This window comes from Thalia democratica, chromosome 9, assembly GCF_965202585.1.
Source record: "Thalia democratica chromosome 9, ktThaDemo2.hap1.1, whole genome shotgun sequence".
Taxonomy (NCBI): Eukaryota; Metazoa; Chordata; class Thaliacea; order Salpida; family Salpidae; genus Thalia; species Thalia democratica.
In genome coordinates, this window is record NC_139173.1 from 9755574 (window position 1) to 9774458 (window position 18885).

Below are 18885 nucleotides of genomic sequence, written 5' to 3' on the forward strand. Positions count from 1 at the left end.
TTTAGCCTGCAGGATAAAATAATTAGTATATATCGGAGAAATCTGAAAAAATGACAGACCCAAGCTCGAGTTCACACCCAGAAATATTTAAAACAAATCACATAAATGTATTTTGGGTTGTTGATTTCGACAAGAAAGTGTTGAGGGGCCATGCTGAGTATGAGATGCAAGTTAAGACAAGTACTTGCAGTAAACTTGTAAGTTTGTTTTCTCATATGTACTTTTTTTTTACTTTCTTTTATAGAAGAGTTAGTTTTAATTTTTTTACATAACTGCAAAAAAGGTTTAGTAGATTATATATAGAAAAAATTTATAAAAATATTGAAGCTTTAAACCTGTTCTAGGTGTTCGATGCAACTGATATAAATGTAAAAGAATTGCGGGTAAATGGCAAACCAGCTGAATTCTCAATGTCTCCTGGAGTTTTTGGAACAGCACTATCTATAATAATGCCATATGATCTAGAAAAGTAAAAATATTTATTTTGTACGTATAGTATGAGTTTTTAGTTTGTAGATGCATCCTAAAAACAAAAGTTTTAGTTTTGTATTTTTTTTTTAAGTAGTTAAGTTTATTATGTGTTTAATACTAAGTTAAACAACAAGTATAAGCTAAATATCTAAAAAACAACTTTTGTTTTGAAATGCAAATTTATTGAAAATTTTAAAATAAGTTTTACGAAAGTCTATAATAATAGAAATAAATAATAACTTATAATTTGTGTAGTGACAACAAGTAAAAAATAGTTTATCTTTTGTGTACTGAAAAATCAAGAGAAACTAGGCAGTTACTGTCAAAATCTTAGTACATTTCAGTTAATAACTTTGCAAGGAGCGAAAAAATACAATCACTATTTTGTTCTGTTATGCTAAAATCTTAATAATAAATATTTGCACAGAAACGAGAAGTTTAGCGTAAAAATTGGTTATGAAACTTCAGACTCGGCAAAAGCTCTGTTGTGGATGGATCCACAACAAACTATTGAGAAAACCCATCCGTACATGTATAGCCAATGTCAAGTTATTGAAAATATTCTATTATTTTTGTTTGAAATTAATTTTGAAGTTTAAAATTATAAAATTGTAAGGTGCTTAAATTTTTATAAAAAGGTTTAAGCGTTTTTACATTCAATTGATTTCAACAAATTTTTAGTTTAGATTGTCATTTTTTTGAAACTGCAAACCATGTCAAGACACGCCTTGCGACAAGTTCACATACAACGCTCAGGTGAACATTTATTTTATAGTTGCTCAATAGATTTAAAACTTCATTAGGTTGTGTAATATTTGTTATATAAAGTTAAAAAATCTTATTCAAAAAGTAAAATTAAGCTATACAAAAGAAATAATTTCAAGAAAACTCCCAATCATACTTGTTTCTTTTGTATCCGTTAATTGAAATAAGTAATTAGGCGATTGGTTCAAAATCAAATAGTTCAGCTTGTTATGAATAAAGATATTTTTACCAGGTCACCGTTGTCTCACCACTTACAGTGCTGATGAGCGCTGTTGAAAGCAAACCGAAAACAGTAAACAAAGATGACACAGTTACTTTTCATTACCAGCAAAATGTTAGTAATATGGTTCTGTAGACTAAAGAAAGTTGCTCAAAATACAAATTACAATGAGTATTTGTTTACTTATAAAAATAACAAATGCTTTTTTTTTATTAACTCTTGTTAAAAATGTGATGTTTAATATTTTAACTTCATTATCATCAAAATCCTAGTTCACAACTTGTTAAAAAAAAATTCGTGTTTTATAAAATTTATACTTTTACTGCATGCTTCTGTGAAATCAATTTATCAAAAACATGTATAGTGATATGATGCTCAACTAGAAAACAAAATTGTTGATTACTGTAGCTACGTTTTTGTAAAAGTATTTAAGACACATTTATTCAATAAATCAAATAATAGATTTTGGTTTTACTTCAGAAGCAACCAAACCAAGGGTTCCAGATATGACTAAATCCAGATCCAAGTAATTGACACAGCAAAGAGTTTTTTGTTTCTTATAAACAAAATTTCTACAGCTGTATAAAATATTCACAGTAATTTAAACAAAAAGCTCCTTGTACTAAACTACCAAGAATAAACAAATACACAGTGATACACACTTTTAAAATTGTAACTGATGCATATTGTAGTTTTACAAATATTAATAAATCTTTTTTCATTGCTAAAGAAATTAAAAAAGTTTTTGATGAAAAACTCAGTTGTAAATTTTCATTTAATATTTATTGGATCAATAAAAAATTGGATCAATGATTGATTTATAGTCTCCTTCTTTTTATGACAAGCCAAGTTTTTTCTTTGCTGTTTTAAATTAGAGTGGTAGTTTTGTTCCTTAATCGATCAACGCTTGAATGGTTTTAAAATATTCTATAAAACAGCTTTTTTGTTTGATGGTCTAGATTTTGTTGAATTCTATAAGTAACGGACGGGAATTTTGTTGACATAAAGTTTTTGTGGATCGCTTTAATTTTGTATAATTGTTACAGTTTTATTTTATCTCTTCGAAGCACCAAGTTATGACAATAAGTCTATGTTTAAATATAATTAATAAAAATACAGTTTAACTTTTCTAGACTATGTTTTCCAATATGTATTTTTTAATATTTCTTTTCCCAGTAGGGGTTTATTAGTTAATGTAGGTTAAAAAACGTTTTTTTTTTCAAAGTTACTCAATTATTTTAGTAGTATTTTTAAACTTCATTATCATCTGTGTAAATAATCATTATTAGTTACGTAGGATTCTAAACATATCAAATTCATTTGATTTTTCTTAAACTAGTAAAACAAACTAGAAAGTTAGTTGTGTTATTGAGCGGGTATTTACATATCTGTTTTAATCTTTTAACATAGCATTGAAAAACTACTGTATCAGTGTAAGAGTTTTCAACAAGCTCTTTCTGGCTGCAGATAACAGGAGCATTGATGTTAGAAAAGTTTAAAAGTAAAAAGCTGAAAATAGTATAGTCATTTGTCTAATAAATAACTTTTCCTGAAAAAATTAATGTAGTTATATCGCATCCTTTTTTGCTTCAATTCAGTTAGTTAACGAGCATGTTTAGTCTTTTATAAAACTAGCTTTGTTTATGCCTTGTTTGTCTTTAAAGTGATTATTTTAGTCTTTTAATATTGTTTTTAGCAGATTAATATTGTCTTTACTGTCTTATGCAGAGTTGTGTTTATTTTCCTCCCAAGTGTTTATTTTAATTCACTAAGCACTGATGTTAAAACATTTTAATACAAATAAACTAGATTAAAGCGAAATAACTCGCTTATGTTTCAACACTTTTGCACAAGTCATCAATTTTGTAAGAGGGTCACTTTTGCACTAGTTTTATTTGGTTCTTTTTAATTATATTTTAAGTTTAGCTTTTCTAAATACTTATTTAAAAAAAAATTATAGCATTTGTTTAATTGTAACTTAAGTTAAATCCCCGTGAAAGTGACCCATCCCAAAAAGACTCGGATATCAGTCTTAGTTTGTAGACTTATATGTTCTTTATGTTTTATTTTAAACCATAATTTTATGGTTGTAAACCAGCTTAAATTAAATTTCAAGTATTACACTGGGCACAGACTGCGACAAATTGTAAATAGAATAAAAGTATCAATTGCATACCGAATGTGTGTTAATTCATTTAGTTCCAATAAAAAAAAGTATCACAATCAATCATTATATCAAAAGACGTTTTAAGGCTGAAGAGCTAGTAATAACTCAAAACGTCAAAAAAGTATTGATTCAAAAAGATCTCTGATTCTACCTATACAAACTTAATGCCATGTCTGCTTTATTAATTTTGATAAAAACGAAACCAGGTCGCAGAACGTCACGTGGATTGATGTTGATGGTCGTACGGTTTATTTTAGTGCTATACTTAAATAGCAAAGCTTAAACTTTAAACACTAAAAGAACTTAGTATTACTGTTTCTATGACTTGATTTATTTTCTTTATGTTTAGTTTTAAAGCAGTTTTTTTTCTATGCATTTCTTATAGGTGATTACGCTCATTTAAAAGTTGTACTAATAAAATGAATGCAATTAATATTTGAAGATCATTTTATTTATTAGTTTTATTACATAAGTATAAGTTTACTTTCTTTCGCTGTGTAATTATATATGAATATAGCGTGTATGTTGTTTAAAAAGTTTAATTCTCTTATATATGATGTTTTGAGGCACTAATTAAGTTTGACTACATTGTTTGACATATCCAAGTAGTAATACGTACACATTCGATTCAACAATGCTATATATAAAGACTTTTCACTTCTAAATAAAACTGATATTTTTCATTATGTATTTTATCTACTTTAGTTTGTAAATTTTGTTGAACTAAAAACTCTTATTCTAAATAAAATTTTTTAAAGGTAAATAAGTAACTATCAAATTTTAACGTTATATTCTTTTTTATATTATATTTTATTATAGTTATATTTAATAACTTTTTAAGTTGTCATTTGTTAAAAAAAATTAATAAAATATGCAACTTTATAACTTCATAATTTAGCGTAGTCTTTTAATAAACTAAAATGAATACTTAAAAATAACTTCACAAAATTTTTTTGAAATAGATCCGATTTTAAAGGACATATAACAGTAAAAAAAATTAAATCGTTTAATAACAAGTATTTGTTTTCAATCAGTGTAGACTTATTTCCATGGATGATGTAAACAAAGTTACTATTTAAGTTACATATCAAAAAAATTATATAAATGTTTTTTTTACTTTAATATTTTTTATTAATACTGAAGTAATAATTAGTTTTTTTTAATTTTACAAACTTTCAGCTGCCAATTCCTTCTTACCTGCTCGCAATCGTGGCGGGAAAACTGGTTTCGCGCGAAATCGGGCCGAGGTCACGTGTTTGGTGCGAACAGCCAATGGTGGAGCAGGCAGCGTGGGAATTTGAGGAGGCTTGTTTACTAAATTTTATATTCTTAAACTTTAAACACTTTTTATATTTAAAACTTAAGTAGATTTTTGTGTTAAATGTTACAAAATCACATCAATTTTTTATCCAAATACTCCACTAAATTTTAATTTCCAAAACTCATAAACTTGCAGACGGAGAAGTTCATAGCGACGGCGGAGGGGCTGGCGGGGGAATATTTGTGGGGCAGGTACGACTTGCTGGTGCTTCCCCCGACCTTTCCGTTCGGGGGAATGGAAAATCCGTGCCTCACGTTCGTCACTCCCGCCCTGCTGGTTTGCAAATTTGTAGTTTTATTGTTTGTTCTTATATTTACTGAAACAATGGAAAGTAGTTAGATTGTTGTAGTAAAAATCAGTTAGACTTTTTCAATGGTTTTTAACAATTTAGCTCTTGGAGTGTTTTGTGTAAAACTTAGAGGCAACTATATGCAACTGGTTTTTATATTTTTTGAGTTAAACTAAGGGCATAGGGGGGTCCGACATATTTTTTTACTAAAAATGACATTGGATCTTATATGAAAGCTTGGAGTACAAACTACAAGCCAGTTTTTATAGAATGAAAAATCTTATTTAACTTTTGAAATATTGTAGTTTTTATAAAAAATTTCCGATACAAACGTATGGACCGCAAATTTTTTGAGGTCAATTTTCTCAGAAATTTTAAAAGTTAACTAAAAATCTACCTTCTCCTTAACTTTTTGAAAGTGTCTGTTTATAGATTTATATTTACAAATAGTAAGCGTTTAAAAAGTAATGGCCTTTAAGTGTATAAATCAGCACAATATTGATTTCACATTCCATCACATACTAATCAGTAAATATTGAAAACATTGTCAAATTAGTTAACTTTACAGTTACGTTGCAATTTTTAATATCAAGGATAAAATAAATGTGTGTTTTATTGTATAATACTATATAGATGAGTTTTAGTTGAAAAAATTTAATTATAAAATACGAATAACTTTAAATTGTTTTCTATTTTTTTACTATCAAAGTTAATACTTATAATATAATGAAACATGCAAATTAGAATGAGAGTTAATTAGAATATTTTAAAATTAGATTGACAAAAAAAATATCATTTGTATGTTTAAAATAATATTATATTAAAAACCTAATAATAAATGAAGATGCTTTTTAGTTTTGTAATAAATTTGAATTTAAAATATAGTATTAAAGGTAAATTTAAAATATTTTTATAGTTTTGGAAGTTTTGAAATGTTTAACTAATTTATATATTACTTTTACTAAAATAGTTTTAAAATAAATCACTTTAAGGAACTACATCAGTTGAATTAAAATGCTTATGTTTACAATAAAGCTTAAAACAAGTGTAATACCTTATAATTTTCAAATTTTTAAGTTTATAAAGTAAGTATGTTAGTTTATTACACTTAGTTCTTCAAGTAATTATTAAACTTTTTCAAAAAACTATACAGTAAAAAAATGGAGTAATAACAATGTAGGGTTATTTAAATAAACGTAGTTTCAAAAATTTCTACTAATTGTAAAATAATTAGCTAGTAAAGTTTAAAAAAAAACTTTAGTTTATAAAACTGATTTAAACAGGTTTAGTATTAAGCTTTCACTTTATAAATTTGATACTGAATGAGCTATGTTAAAAAAGGAAATTTATTATATCCGGTAATTTATATAGTCGTTAAGCTATAAACGTTAAAACAAGAAATTGAACTAAATATGTCTTTCAGGTAGTTAATAAGTGGACATAAATTTTTGTCATTAAACAAAAATAATGCAATATTTGTTTTAATCGTAAATAATCATCAGACATTAATTTAACATATGAATTGTTAATTTAAAAAACACAAATAGTACTTGAAAAAAATGCATAGAATATTTACTAATCAAATATGTTTGTTAATTTAAACAAATGCATAAAGTATTAGCTCAGTAAAATTGTTGTTTTTATGTAAAATTACTAAAAATGTTGCTTGTTAATGTAACTATATCACTGGTTTTCGCAGTGTATACAACAGTGAGCATAGAAATTATTTTACTGTGCAATGAAAATTTAGGTAATATTTGTTATAATGTATGCTTCGTTTTTTTCTATTATAAATTATTTTTATACTTTAACATATACATACTTTTTTTTACATTGATACACTTAAAACATAAAGATAGTGTTTTTTTTTATTAAATGCTAGTAATTTTTTTGCTAGCATTTACTATACTCATTACTTTACTGAAATAAAGTTATAATAGTTTAAATGGTATGATCAGTGTTTAGTTAAATTTAATATTTTATAACTCTGTTATGACATTAATAACGTTGATATCAAAATAAAAATAACACACTGATGATTTTGAGTTTATACGTAGTAAAATAACCATTATTAATTTTTAATATACACAAAACTAAGCTATGGTTAAAATATTGTTTTTTATATCAACAACAACAATTAAGAAAATACTTGATTAAATAGATATTTTAAGCCTATTTTTTCAATTGTTTCGAATTAGTTTCGTTATAAATATATATTCTTAGTAAGTTTATTTTTTTATTATATATAATCAATTATAGCTCAAGTATAATCAAACTAATTAGTTTATATATAAAAGCTTAAGTACAGTGCTTTATAGTTTTGACCACAAATTTGTTTATAAATTTGGCAAAAAAAAAATGTTGTTTTCGGCTGCAAAGAATATTTTTACACAATGCATACATGTTGTTTGTTTAGCAACGTTTGTTAATTTATTAATCCTGCCAATAAAAACTAAATAAAGAGCTTAACAAATTAAATGATATTCAGTATTATAAGTAACACACGTTCAAATTTTTATTTGTTTAATTTTAAGCCCATTTCAACATTACTTAAATTGTCATTGAAAGAACTAGAAAGTTCTTGCACTTAAATAAAGTATACTTTATTTTCTGTACACTTTGATTTTTTTTAACTTCTAAAAATCTACTTTAAAAAAAGCATTAAAATTCGTAATTATTAATTATATTTATATTGTTATTTAATAAACTTGTTATTAGTTAAACTTGTTTAGTTTTTTAGATACTAGCGTTTATTTAAATAGGTTCTAGTTATGTTAATCAACAGTGTCTACAATAATTTTTTTTAATATCAAACAAATAACGAAATCACATTGAAAAACTTGTTTGAAGTTACATTTATAAAAAATTACAATTAAATTATAACTCAATTCTTACTTTAACTACAAAACTAAAGTTTTAAGACAAACAATATAATTTTACATTTGACCTACTAATAAAAAAATATAATTTTATATCGTTATTTATAAAGAGTTTTTTTCATAGTATTTGTTTTAAGTTTAAAAATATTTTTTTTTTTAGACTTTATTTATTTTGTATAAACATTAAAATATAACTAAGTTGTTTTTATGCTTAAAATTAAACTGCTACCACATACTTATACACTAATTTTAACATGAATCTTTAAAAAAAAAGCTTTTTGAGGTGCATTTAAATAAACCTTTAAAAAACTTTTTTTTTTCATTTTTACAGAGTTTTTACCACTTTCGATCTAAATGTTCATATAAAATCTAAAACATAATTAATTTTGCAGGCTGGGGATAGATCATTAACCCATGTGAGTTTTAGATTTTTATTTGTTAAATTACTTATTAGCCTTAGTAAAATATCCAGCAAAAAATTTACAACTCGTTTTTTTAGGTGATAGCTCACGAAATATCCCACAGTTGGACTGGAAACTTGGTCACCAATCAAACTTGGGAAGACTTCTGGTTAGTTTTGGTATTTTTACTCTTTTCTAAATTGTTGATTTTCTGTTTTAAGCGACACAGAGACGGGTACTGAACGATTTTGCAGCGCTACATATTTCCCATATAAAAAATGATACATCTCTCTTTAAAAAAAATCCTTTTTTTGGATACTACAACCTACTATGAATCTGTGAGTGAACCAAAAACACTATTTAATGAAAATTGTTGCAAATTTGTTTTGCTCTTTCCCAACGTCTAATAGATTAAATGACATTTATATACTGAGCTGAAGTCTCTATAGTCTTCTTTATAAATTCATAGTCCACATTAATATATTGTTATTCATGAGTTTTTTAATAAAGTCTATACTTACAAAGAAGACTAACATATATGTATGAACGACAGTTAAATATTATCGTATGTCAATTATTTCTCTTTGGGAACTTTTGAAATACAAAAACTATTTATTTTTTGTTAATTACTTGTCGTTTTAATTAGTTGTGTTTTTTACAAATAATTTAGCTTCAGTCTATTTATTTTACGTTTAGTTAACTAGTTAGTGTATAGTATTTTTGATAAGTGAGTTTGTAAATTCCGAAAGCGCTTAAATTTTTAATAAAGTTTATAATGAAAAAAAATGTTTGTCTTGCAATAAAATGGTACTTATAAACTATTTAAAAATATACTAACATACACGTAACTTTGAATAATTATAAACATATTGTAATTTTAAATACTTATTAAACTCAAAAATACATATGTAATACTTTTGTAAAAATTACTTAGAAATACAGCTAGGTAGGGTTTCCAAAAAATCTAAACCCTGGAAATACCTAGAATTTGACAATCTAGGCTAAAAAACCTGGAGTTTGAAAAATTAAAAAAGAAAATAGAAATAATCTGGAATTTTGAATAAAAATCACTAAAAAACCTTGACAAACCTGGAATTTTTAACAAATTTACATATTAATTAGTAAAATAAAAATTTGACACAAAAAAAATTATCATTTAATTTTTTTTTGTTATCACCTTTTTTTTGCTAAAAAACATATTTAAAGTAGCTTTGCAGTATCTTTTCAATGTTCTTATACTATTTAACTTTTTTTTACCTCGAACTTAACTTTAATCTAAAATTAGACCTAAAATCGTGTAGTTTTAAAAACCTGGAAAAATTTTTTGAAAAAACCAGTGGCAACCCTGGCTAGCAAAAAAAAATTACAAAACAGGGTTTGTTTTAAAACTTTATAGGACTAAGGAAGTGTAATAAACACAATCAAATTTATTGGTAACACTAAATAACATCATGATTAACAGATAAAAATTAAATACAAAACAAAGCGCTAAATAAAATACATTGAAAAGTATGTTTTGTATTAAAATGCTGGAAGTTTGAAAAAAGCTTATATCTTATGTTCAAGTTAAATTTATAATTAGCTATTTCCATTTATTTTAAGATACACGTACTTTGTACTCTTTTTTAAACTTTTTTGCAATGATTCATAATTTCCCAGCTGATATCGTACATCTTTATGTTTTTAATCTCCAAAAATATTTTGAGAGCTTAGGTCATGTTCTGCTGGTTTTTGATTTAACAAATATGGCTGTGGCACCTAGTTTTAAACATTGTGCCTGTTGGACGATGTTGTATTATTATTTGTATTCAGGTTTTATACACATCATTTTTTCCACACTAATTTAACTCAAAAGTGTAATTTATTTCTCGACAATTACACTTCATTTTATCATCATTACTGTTGTTGTATAACCTCAAGGTTTCACTTTTGTTGCGATGAATTAACGCTTTGATGTTACTCATGAAATTTAGGATATATTATACTTGATTCTGTTGAATAATTTTTGAAATTTGTTTAATTTTTAATTTTTTCCGTTAACAATTTTTTCTATTGTTAGTTTTTAAAAACTGGCAGAACTGTGGGTTAATCTTTACAAATTTACTATTTTATTTATTTAGTATTTAATTTACTTTTTGTCTTTGATGGTTGCTGCATTATCTGGTTTTTTGTTTATAACTGAAATTAGATATTTTTAAAACTTCATGGCATGTTGCTACAGCGACTTTAATAAATTCTTTTTTTTTATTGCTTAACAGTTCTTGTATCAATTTTTAAAGGTAACATTTTGTCGATTATGTAAGGGTGATGGGATTTTTTTGTTTAACTTTTATTGCCGTATTGCATTTAGAGTAACTTTTAAAAGGTCTAAATCAGGGTTTCCTAAAGTGGGCCATTAGAGAAATTTATGGGGCCATAAGCAGCAAAGGGGGGAGGGTGTGAGTAGTAAAGGGGCCACAGGGGGTTTAAGTTGGCTCATGACTTTTTCCAGTGGGAATTTACTCACTTTCGCCAAAGAGTTTTCCACAAGTTTTTAAAGTTTAAAGTTTGTAAATTGCTTATATGGTCCTTAACTGGTTATGAATGCATATATTTATGATTTTTTTATTCAAGTAAATATGTCTATGCTTACTTCAACTATCACTAATTACATTAATTTTTAAGTCAAGAAAGTTTATACTAGTTAGTTTTTTGATGCAGATTTATAGGTAATTTTTGTAACTTTAAAGTTCAATTTAAAATGAAAAAAAAAATTATTTTAATTGAAAAATATTACAAATTTTCCAATGCAATTTACTTTTATGAAATAATAACGCAGTACCTTACACTTTCGCTATTTAATACTGGCTTGAAAGTTAAAATCAGTTCAAGCTATAAAAAAAAAATTATTTTTTAAATAAATAGCTTATAAGTTTGCTACAGCTTCTTATAAACTGTTTAAGTATGAATGTTTTAGTATTTATGCTTTTTTGTTTATTACTTGTTGTCATATAATATCGTTTTTGAAGTCTGGTTAACTTAAAAACACGTATTATTATGCTGGTTAAATGAAGTTTCACATATATTTTTTGTAGTTTATCTTGAAAATCAGACTAACTCAGGGTATTTTACCTATACTCAAGTTAGTTGTCCATAAAAACATGTAATAAAAGTATATTATATACTTATAAAAATAAATATAATTTTGTAATTAAATACTCTATTTATTATTGTTGCCTTATCTAAAGTTTTTCATTAGTAGTTTTAATTTCATTTTAGACATGATAAATCAGCTTGTGATTTTTTCACTACTTCTTTTTTGTCGTAAGATTATTAAAGTGTACAAAGAAAACTGAACTTTCTAAATCGCTATAGAGATGTATTTTATAATAAATTTTGAAATTAAGTGTTTGTGTCTTTGTTAATCTAAATTACACGCTTAGTTTTCTCATAACTGTATTTTGCTAACAGAACCAAGCCATTAAAAAAAAAGTTACCTTTTAAAAAAAAACTATTATACAGCTTTACATCAAATGTAAAAAACATATAAGTACTTAAAAACATTTTGAATAAATAGTTATGCGTTTGTTTTGATTAAAAAATAATAATCAGGTTGAATGAAGGGTACACGAGATTTCTAGAGAGGAAAATAATTAGCCGAATGTACGGTGAAGCCACCCGCCAATTTCAAGCTCTCGGTTGGTTTTTTAACTGTTAAGTGTTAATTTAATTTTATAAATAAATATAGCTACAACAAAAACACTTTGTTTTTGAAAAGCACTCTGTTTATACTCTATTGTTGGTGCAATAGTCTAGATCAGTGATCTTCACGGAAAACACGAAATTAGTTTGATACTCAAACTATAAATTCTGGAGTTCGTTAAAAAGAGCGAAAAAATGGTTTTCTACGTGTATATTAAAAATTTTGATGTTGGTGTGCACAAGTTTATATCACCGTGAATACCACTGGTCAAGATGAATTAAATTTTACTTGTAAACCAACCAAGTCATGTTTTAGACAAATTAGTTTCGTAATTAAACGTTTTTTGTTTTTCAGGTGGGCTAAAAGACCTTCAAGACACAGTGAGTTCTAGTTACCGCCAATAACACGCGTGATAAACTTTTTAATTTTAAATTTGTTCCAGATCAACAATTTCGGAGAGAAGAGCCCCCTCACCCACCTGGTCCCCGACCTGAAAGGAGTTCACCCCGAGGACTCGTTCTCCAGAGTGCCCTACGAGAAGGGCTTCACTTTCCTCGCTTATCTGGAAATTAAGCTCGGAGGACCAGGTAAATTGTTATTAATTTTTTTTTGGAGTTTTTAAGTGTAAGGTTGTTTTTTCAAAGTCAATCTAACTAAAGCTTAGGTTCAAAAGGATTTTCCGGAAACAAATTAAATTGAAGTTAGACTATCGTAAATTATTTACCTCCCCTAAACAAAATAATGAAAAGAACTACCTGTAAATGTCTATTGGAAGGTGACTTATACTGCTTCTACAATTTTAGATAATAACAATACAAAATAAAAAAAATATCGCAATACTGTATCGATCCCGACATTACATTCAACAACACAACTTTCACCCAAAATTTATGTATAAACTTTAAAACTTAAACTTTGGGAGTGACATTAGGTCATCAAGTAAAATCATCTTATTTGTTTTGTATTTTCTATAAATTTTTTATTTTCTGACAAAAAATATTTTTTAAACACTTGTTTTAAGTTCAACTTAAAACGCAGTTTAAGGATAGGTTTTTTAGGTGATCTAAGATCATTAGTTAGTATCTAAACTATTAAAAAAAAAAAAGTGTTTTTATACCCTTTTAAAAAACACTAGTTACAAGTTTATTTAATTTGCATACTTTTATATGCATAAATTAAACCACAAAAAACCTCACCAGATTTTAAAAATTGCTAAAACTTGAACTTGTCATTAAAGTTTATAGGTTTTTTATAGATTTCTTAAAATAAATTTTATGATTATTTTCTGTGTCAAGTTTTTGTGATTACAAAGTTATTCTTACATTTTTTTTGCTAAATCTGAGTATTTAAATTTTTATAAACAAATAAATAAATTTCAATGTTTTTGTTAAATGTTTTATCAACATAAAATAAACTTAAAATTTCAAACGGAAAAGTAATCGAACGTATTTAAGAAAAACTTTTTTTTTGATAATAAAGTAATTAAATTGCAGAAAAATTCGAACCATTTTTAAGAAGTTACATAGATAATTTCAAGAACAAATCCCTCACTACACAACAATGGAAAAACTACTTATATGAATATTTTGAGAGTGAAGTAAGTTTTGTTGAGTAGTTACGCCTCCCATAAGGAACCTATTGTTGCCTCCGACTTTGACCGGCTGTATCTCAAAAATTATTTTGAATATTTAAAGTTTGTAAAAAGCATCTTGTAGCTTAGTAAAAACTATATAAAATAAGATTTAAATTGTGAAAAAAGTGTTTTACCTTCTATGTCCTTAATCATTTTTATGAGTTCTTTACGTGAAATTATACTGTACCACGTCTAAAAACAATTTAAAGATTTTAAAAATTAAAGAACATAATGCTTTTAAATTAGGTAAAGAATAAGTATTTATAACCGATTAAAATTACACATTTCATTACAATTCACAAAACTATAGGGAAAAAATACCAAATGTCCTAAAACAAATAGGAATAATTTTGTTTAACTCAAATGAAAGTAGTAGTAGTTTTCCTCAAGACTTTAGTGAGTTTAGTGTAATAAGCTGGCATATTTGTTTTATTTTTTTAGTTAGTAGTGTTAACAAACTTTATTAACCTTTTTGAAATTAATATTTTTAATTTCTCCTCAGAAGTCCGTGTTAGACAGTGTGGATTGGAACGCGTGGTTCCATTCTCCCGGGATGCCGCCTCACATTCCTGATTATGACGTCACTATGATGCAAGCTTGCGTGGACTTGAGCGAGAAGTGGCAAAAAGTAAATTAATTAATAAAACTTTTGATTGAGTAATATGTTAATTTTTGTATTAAAAAACAATTTTCAAACTGTATATGAAAACTTTGAGTAAGTTCCTTCTTGAATATTATTTTTCATAGTCTTTTTGTTAACTGAAGTCACAAAGTTTTGATAATTTTTTAATAAAATTTCCCAGTTTTATCAAACGTTCTCTTTGAAAAAAAATTTTAATTAAAATAAATGATTTTTTTAAATTACCAAGTAGTTATATTACTTATTATCTACATTAAAAAATAATCTCAGCATCTACATTAAAAAAACAATTAAGTTATTCCTTAGGTATAATACACTTTGTAATATATGATTATGTTTTATGTATATAAAAAAATATTTATATTATTACTAATGATGCTTTATCTTTTATTAAAGATTGATAGAAATGTTGTTTTAAAAAAGTCATCAACAATTTTTAGTCAAGTGATTGCGACGAGTTCAGTACGGACGATTTGAATGAGCTTTCAACCAAACAGAGGTTCGAGTTTCTCGGTGAACTCTTGCACGCGGTCAGTTGAAGTCTCTGAAAAGTTTAATTTTTGTGTTACTCTTTGTCTAACTATTCCATAGAAACAGTTAACGTAAGAAGTTTGATTTAAGAGTTATTTTACTTAGTTTAACTTGTTATTTTGTTTATGTTTACATAATTGTAAAAATTTGTATTGTTTTAGAATTGTTTTTCACTCATCAAAAATTTTTTAGTTTCATCAATCTTAATAATTTAAAACAAAGACTCCACAGTGTTGAATTTCAAACAACAAATTAAATTTATTAATAGTTGTCTTTTTTTTAGTTATAGCTTACTTACAACAAACTTTTTAAATAAAATAAATTTAGGTTAGCTCTTTGGAAAATAATGGTTAAAAATATAGTTGATGAATAAATATTTGTAAAAGTTATTTTACAGATCAAAACATATCACAGCACTAATATCAAGAGGCAAAAGTTGTATCTGTATACAATATACATAGTTATAAAAATTAGATTAAAGTATTTAACAAAAAACACAATACTCAAATATTATATATCAATATTATCATACAAATAAAAGCCAAGAATTTTGTTTAAAATATTTCGGATTTTGTCAAACTTTGTATAAAATTTAGCATGATTTAATACAACATTGAATTTAATTTGGTTTATTTAATGATAGTTATTTTCACACAAATTTTAAAACCAGAAGCCAGGCCTGAGTGCGGATAAAGTTCGTCGGATGAACGAGGTGTACGGGTGGTCAGTATACAAGAACATTGAAATACAGTGGAGGTGGCTGCAACTGGCCGTTAAATCGAGGTTGGAGGAATTTGTGGACCAGGCTGTCCAGTTTGCCGTGTACCAGGGCAGGGAGAAATATGTGCGACCCATGTACAGGTATGAGAACTGTTATTAAAAATATTTTAAATAATTTATTTATAATATTTCTACATTTTTAAATAACTTATTTATAATATTTTGTTCTTCAGTGGTTTTTGTTTAAAATTACAAAAATCTCAAAATATTTTGCACTATATATATATTTTTTTTTAATTGTTATGTTCTTTTTTTTATGTTGTACCGATTATAATATTTTTCATATTAAGTATATCGTGTAACATAATTGAAACAATATTTTTAAATTTACGCAGACTTCTGTACAACTGGGAGTTTAGCCGTGAGAAAATATTGGACGAGTTCAAATTGAAACTGAAAACAATTCATCCGGTTACTGCCGCTGTTGTGATGAAGGACCTTAAACTCATTTAATCATTAATATTTTTAAAAGTTCTTTAATCAGCTTGATTGTTTTAAGCAATCTTTATCCAGTTATCTGCCTCATACTATTCAACAAAGTTTTTTTTGTTAATCCGGAGCACTTTTTACAATTTACTTTTGTTTTTTTAACAAAAAATTGTTTGTTACATTAAGCGATGCGAGCAATAAGTTTTTAGTAAATTTTTTTACCTGATTAACTGTAAACTTAACTTTTTGTGTTCTGTTTTGCTATCCTGATCTATGTTTATAAAATTTTTGTGTATTTGATATAAGAAATACTAAACTTTTTTATAACCTGAAACACCACTTTTTATAATGCTAAGATACTCATTTGGTTTCGTGCAATTTTTAATTTTTTTATCGTTCTACAAAGATGATACAAAAAAAATTTAAAATTGTAATAAATATTATTGTAAAAATAAAATACAAGTAGGTTTAGATAGTTATAACAATAGTTTTAGCATAACAACTTAAAGTAGCTCGAGTATATATTTTAAAAGTTTACAGATTTTATAAAGAGTGTTTTCAAAAGTGTGCACAAATTTGTTTACGTAAATTGTTATACTGCATATAAAAATTCTTTGTCTAAGCAAAAATTTTAAAACTTCAAGTATTTTTTCTTTATTTCTACCATTTTTTGATGACCTGTTAGATTTTTTCAAGTATCTTTTGTACAGGGTTGCCAAAAATCTTGGAATCCTAGAACTTGACTATTTAAGCTAAAAAAACTGAAATTGAGAAATTTTAGAAAACAAAAAACAGGAATTTTGAGCAAAAATCACTAAAAAACCTGGAATTTTGAACAAATTCACAAAAAAATTGAGTTTTTAAACTACTTTTACATGTTAGGTAGTAAAATTTCGATTTGACACAAAAAATCTATCGTATAGAATAATTTTTTTGTCATCAAAGTTTTTTTATTAAAAAAACACCAAACTAGTTATTGTCAAAACAATATGTGCTAGTTTGCTTCGTGGTATTATACTGTAACTACATTTTTTAATAATTGTTTGTTGGTATATGATACACTGGTAGTTTTAATCTTTTTTTACAATTAACGGTTTTTTTAAAGAAATTTTTTAGAAGTTATATGACTTTTAGTAAAATAGTTAAACTTGAATATTCAAGAAATTAAAGTTCTTTATAAGCATTTTTATAATTTTCAGCCAGGTACCATTCACAAAGTTTTAATATATCAACTTTGTTTGAAGTCTTATACATTTTTTATCTCACGCTGATTTAATGCTTTATTTAAAAAAAAATTACATAAATCTATTTACATTTTAAGAACTTCGCGTTATTAGTTTAGCCTAAAATTTTTCAACAATTATTTAGTAATTAAATTTGTGGACAACCATCTATTTTTTTAACATACAGACCTAGTAAAGAAAGTGAATGCTAACTTATAAACATTTTCCTCCACATTTAACACATGTTACTTGGTAAACGTTATTATATTGATTTTAACTTATTGAAAAATTTAAATTATTTGCTCGTATACTTGCCAAAAGAAAAAAGGTGAAAAGGCAAAAAAATTACAATTAAATAATAAAAAAGTCAAATTTGTTTCAATCCGGTAAGTTAAAGTGCAATAATGTACGATGAAATGTTAAACTTTTATTAAAAATTCAATTTATTTTTTTCATAAACTTTATATTCGGCAAACTAATTTTCGCGCGGAAAGCTCGTAAAAAAAAACTTTAAAAATCATCAAAAGTGAATTTTTAAATGAAGCACTTAGTTAAAATATATTGAAAAAAAAACTTAACGATAAAAATTGAATTATTATCTGAAGGTAAAAACTATATTACTAATTTATTAATAATTAACTAAATCATAAATTTTAAACTAAGAGCTATAAGTTAGAAGCTGTAAGACTCTAAAACTTTTAATCTTCCTTAACACATATTTATGGTTTAAAAAATTCATTATAATTCGTTGAATTTAAGTTTATAAACTATGTTATTGAAATTAAAAGATGTTTAAAAGTTAAATCTTTTTTAAGAAATTGAATACTGTTATTGATCTAATAAACATAATTTGGGGTAGTGACAATTGAAAAATATAGAGCTTCATCAGAAAACTTTTTCTCTACAGAGCATTTTGAATTCAATTCTTTTATCAAATTTGTTAGACTTTGTCTCAAAATCTTAATTTAAACAATTTCTATGTCAGCGTCATTTTTTGATGTAGCCGTTATAATATTACTATATAGATTTATAAAAGTTTTATGTTATAGTTTGTTGAACGAAAAAAAACGCTCAAAATATTTGGTCTGAGGACCTGGTGCACGAAGAACCTTTCAGTTATCGAGTCGCACACCACGGATACCTTTTAATGTCTTGACCATGACATTAAAACTATTTACATGCCAACGTAAAAAAGTTATAGATTTATATTCTTTAAGAGAAAATTAAGTACTAAAAAAGTAAACTGAGATAACTGTTTCAATCAAACTTACGTTGAAAAATCTCTTTTTCTGAGAGAATCTGAAACCAGAAAAAGCAAGAAATAAGAATTATTTCTTTTCATTTTGCAAAATCAAATTTTTGTGAAGTTATTAAAACTTTAACAACTTTGATTTATTCTTGAGGCTGATTGTTAATTGAGTCCTATTGACTTGGTAAAACTTAACCAGTGGTTT

At 25.6% G+C, this 18885-nt stretch overlaps 1 protein-coding gene across 1 annotated transcript; it reads left to right on the forward strand.

Annotated features, from left to right (window-relative positions):
• The first annotated feature begins 3 nt into the window (after positions 1–3).
• LOC145844781 (leukotriene A-4 hydrolase-like) lies at positions 4–16523 on the forward strand. Its single transcript, XM_082952203.1, has 17 exons — positions 4–197; positions 345–469; positions 899–1058; positions 1174–1227; positions 1469–1570; positions 4803–4928; positions 5080–5220; positions 8505–8528; positions 8612–8682; positions 12105–12190; positions 12550–12575; positions 12638–12782; positions 13689–13792; positions 14331–14456; positions 14909–14998; positions 15670–15860; positions 16115–16523. Exons 1-17 carry the CDS (start codon positions 51–53, stop codon positions 16230–16232), a joined length of 1836 nt encoding a protein of 611 aa, XP_082808329.1. The 5' UTR covers positions 4–50; the 3' UTR covers positions 16233–16523.
• Positions 16524–18885: the final 2362 nt, after the last annotated feature.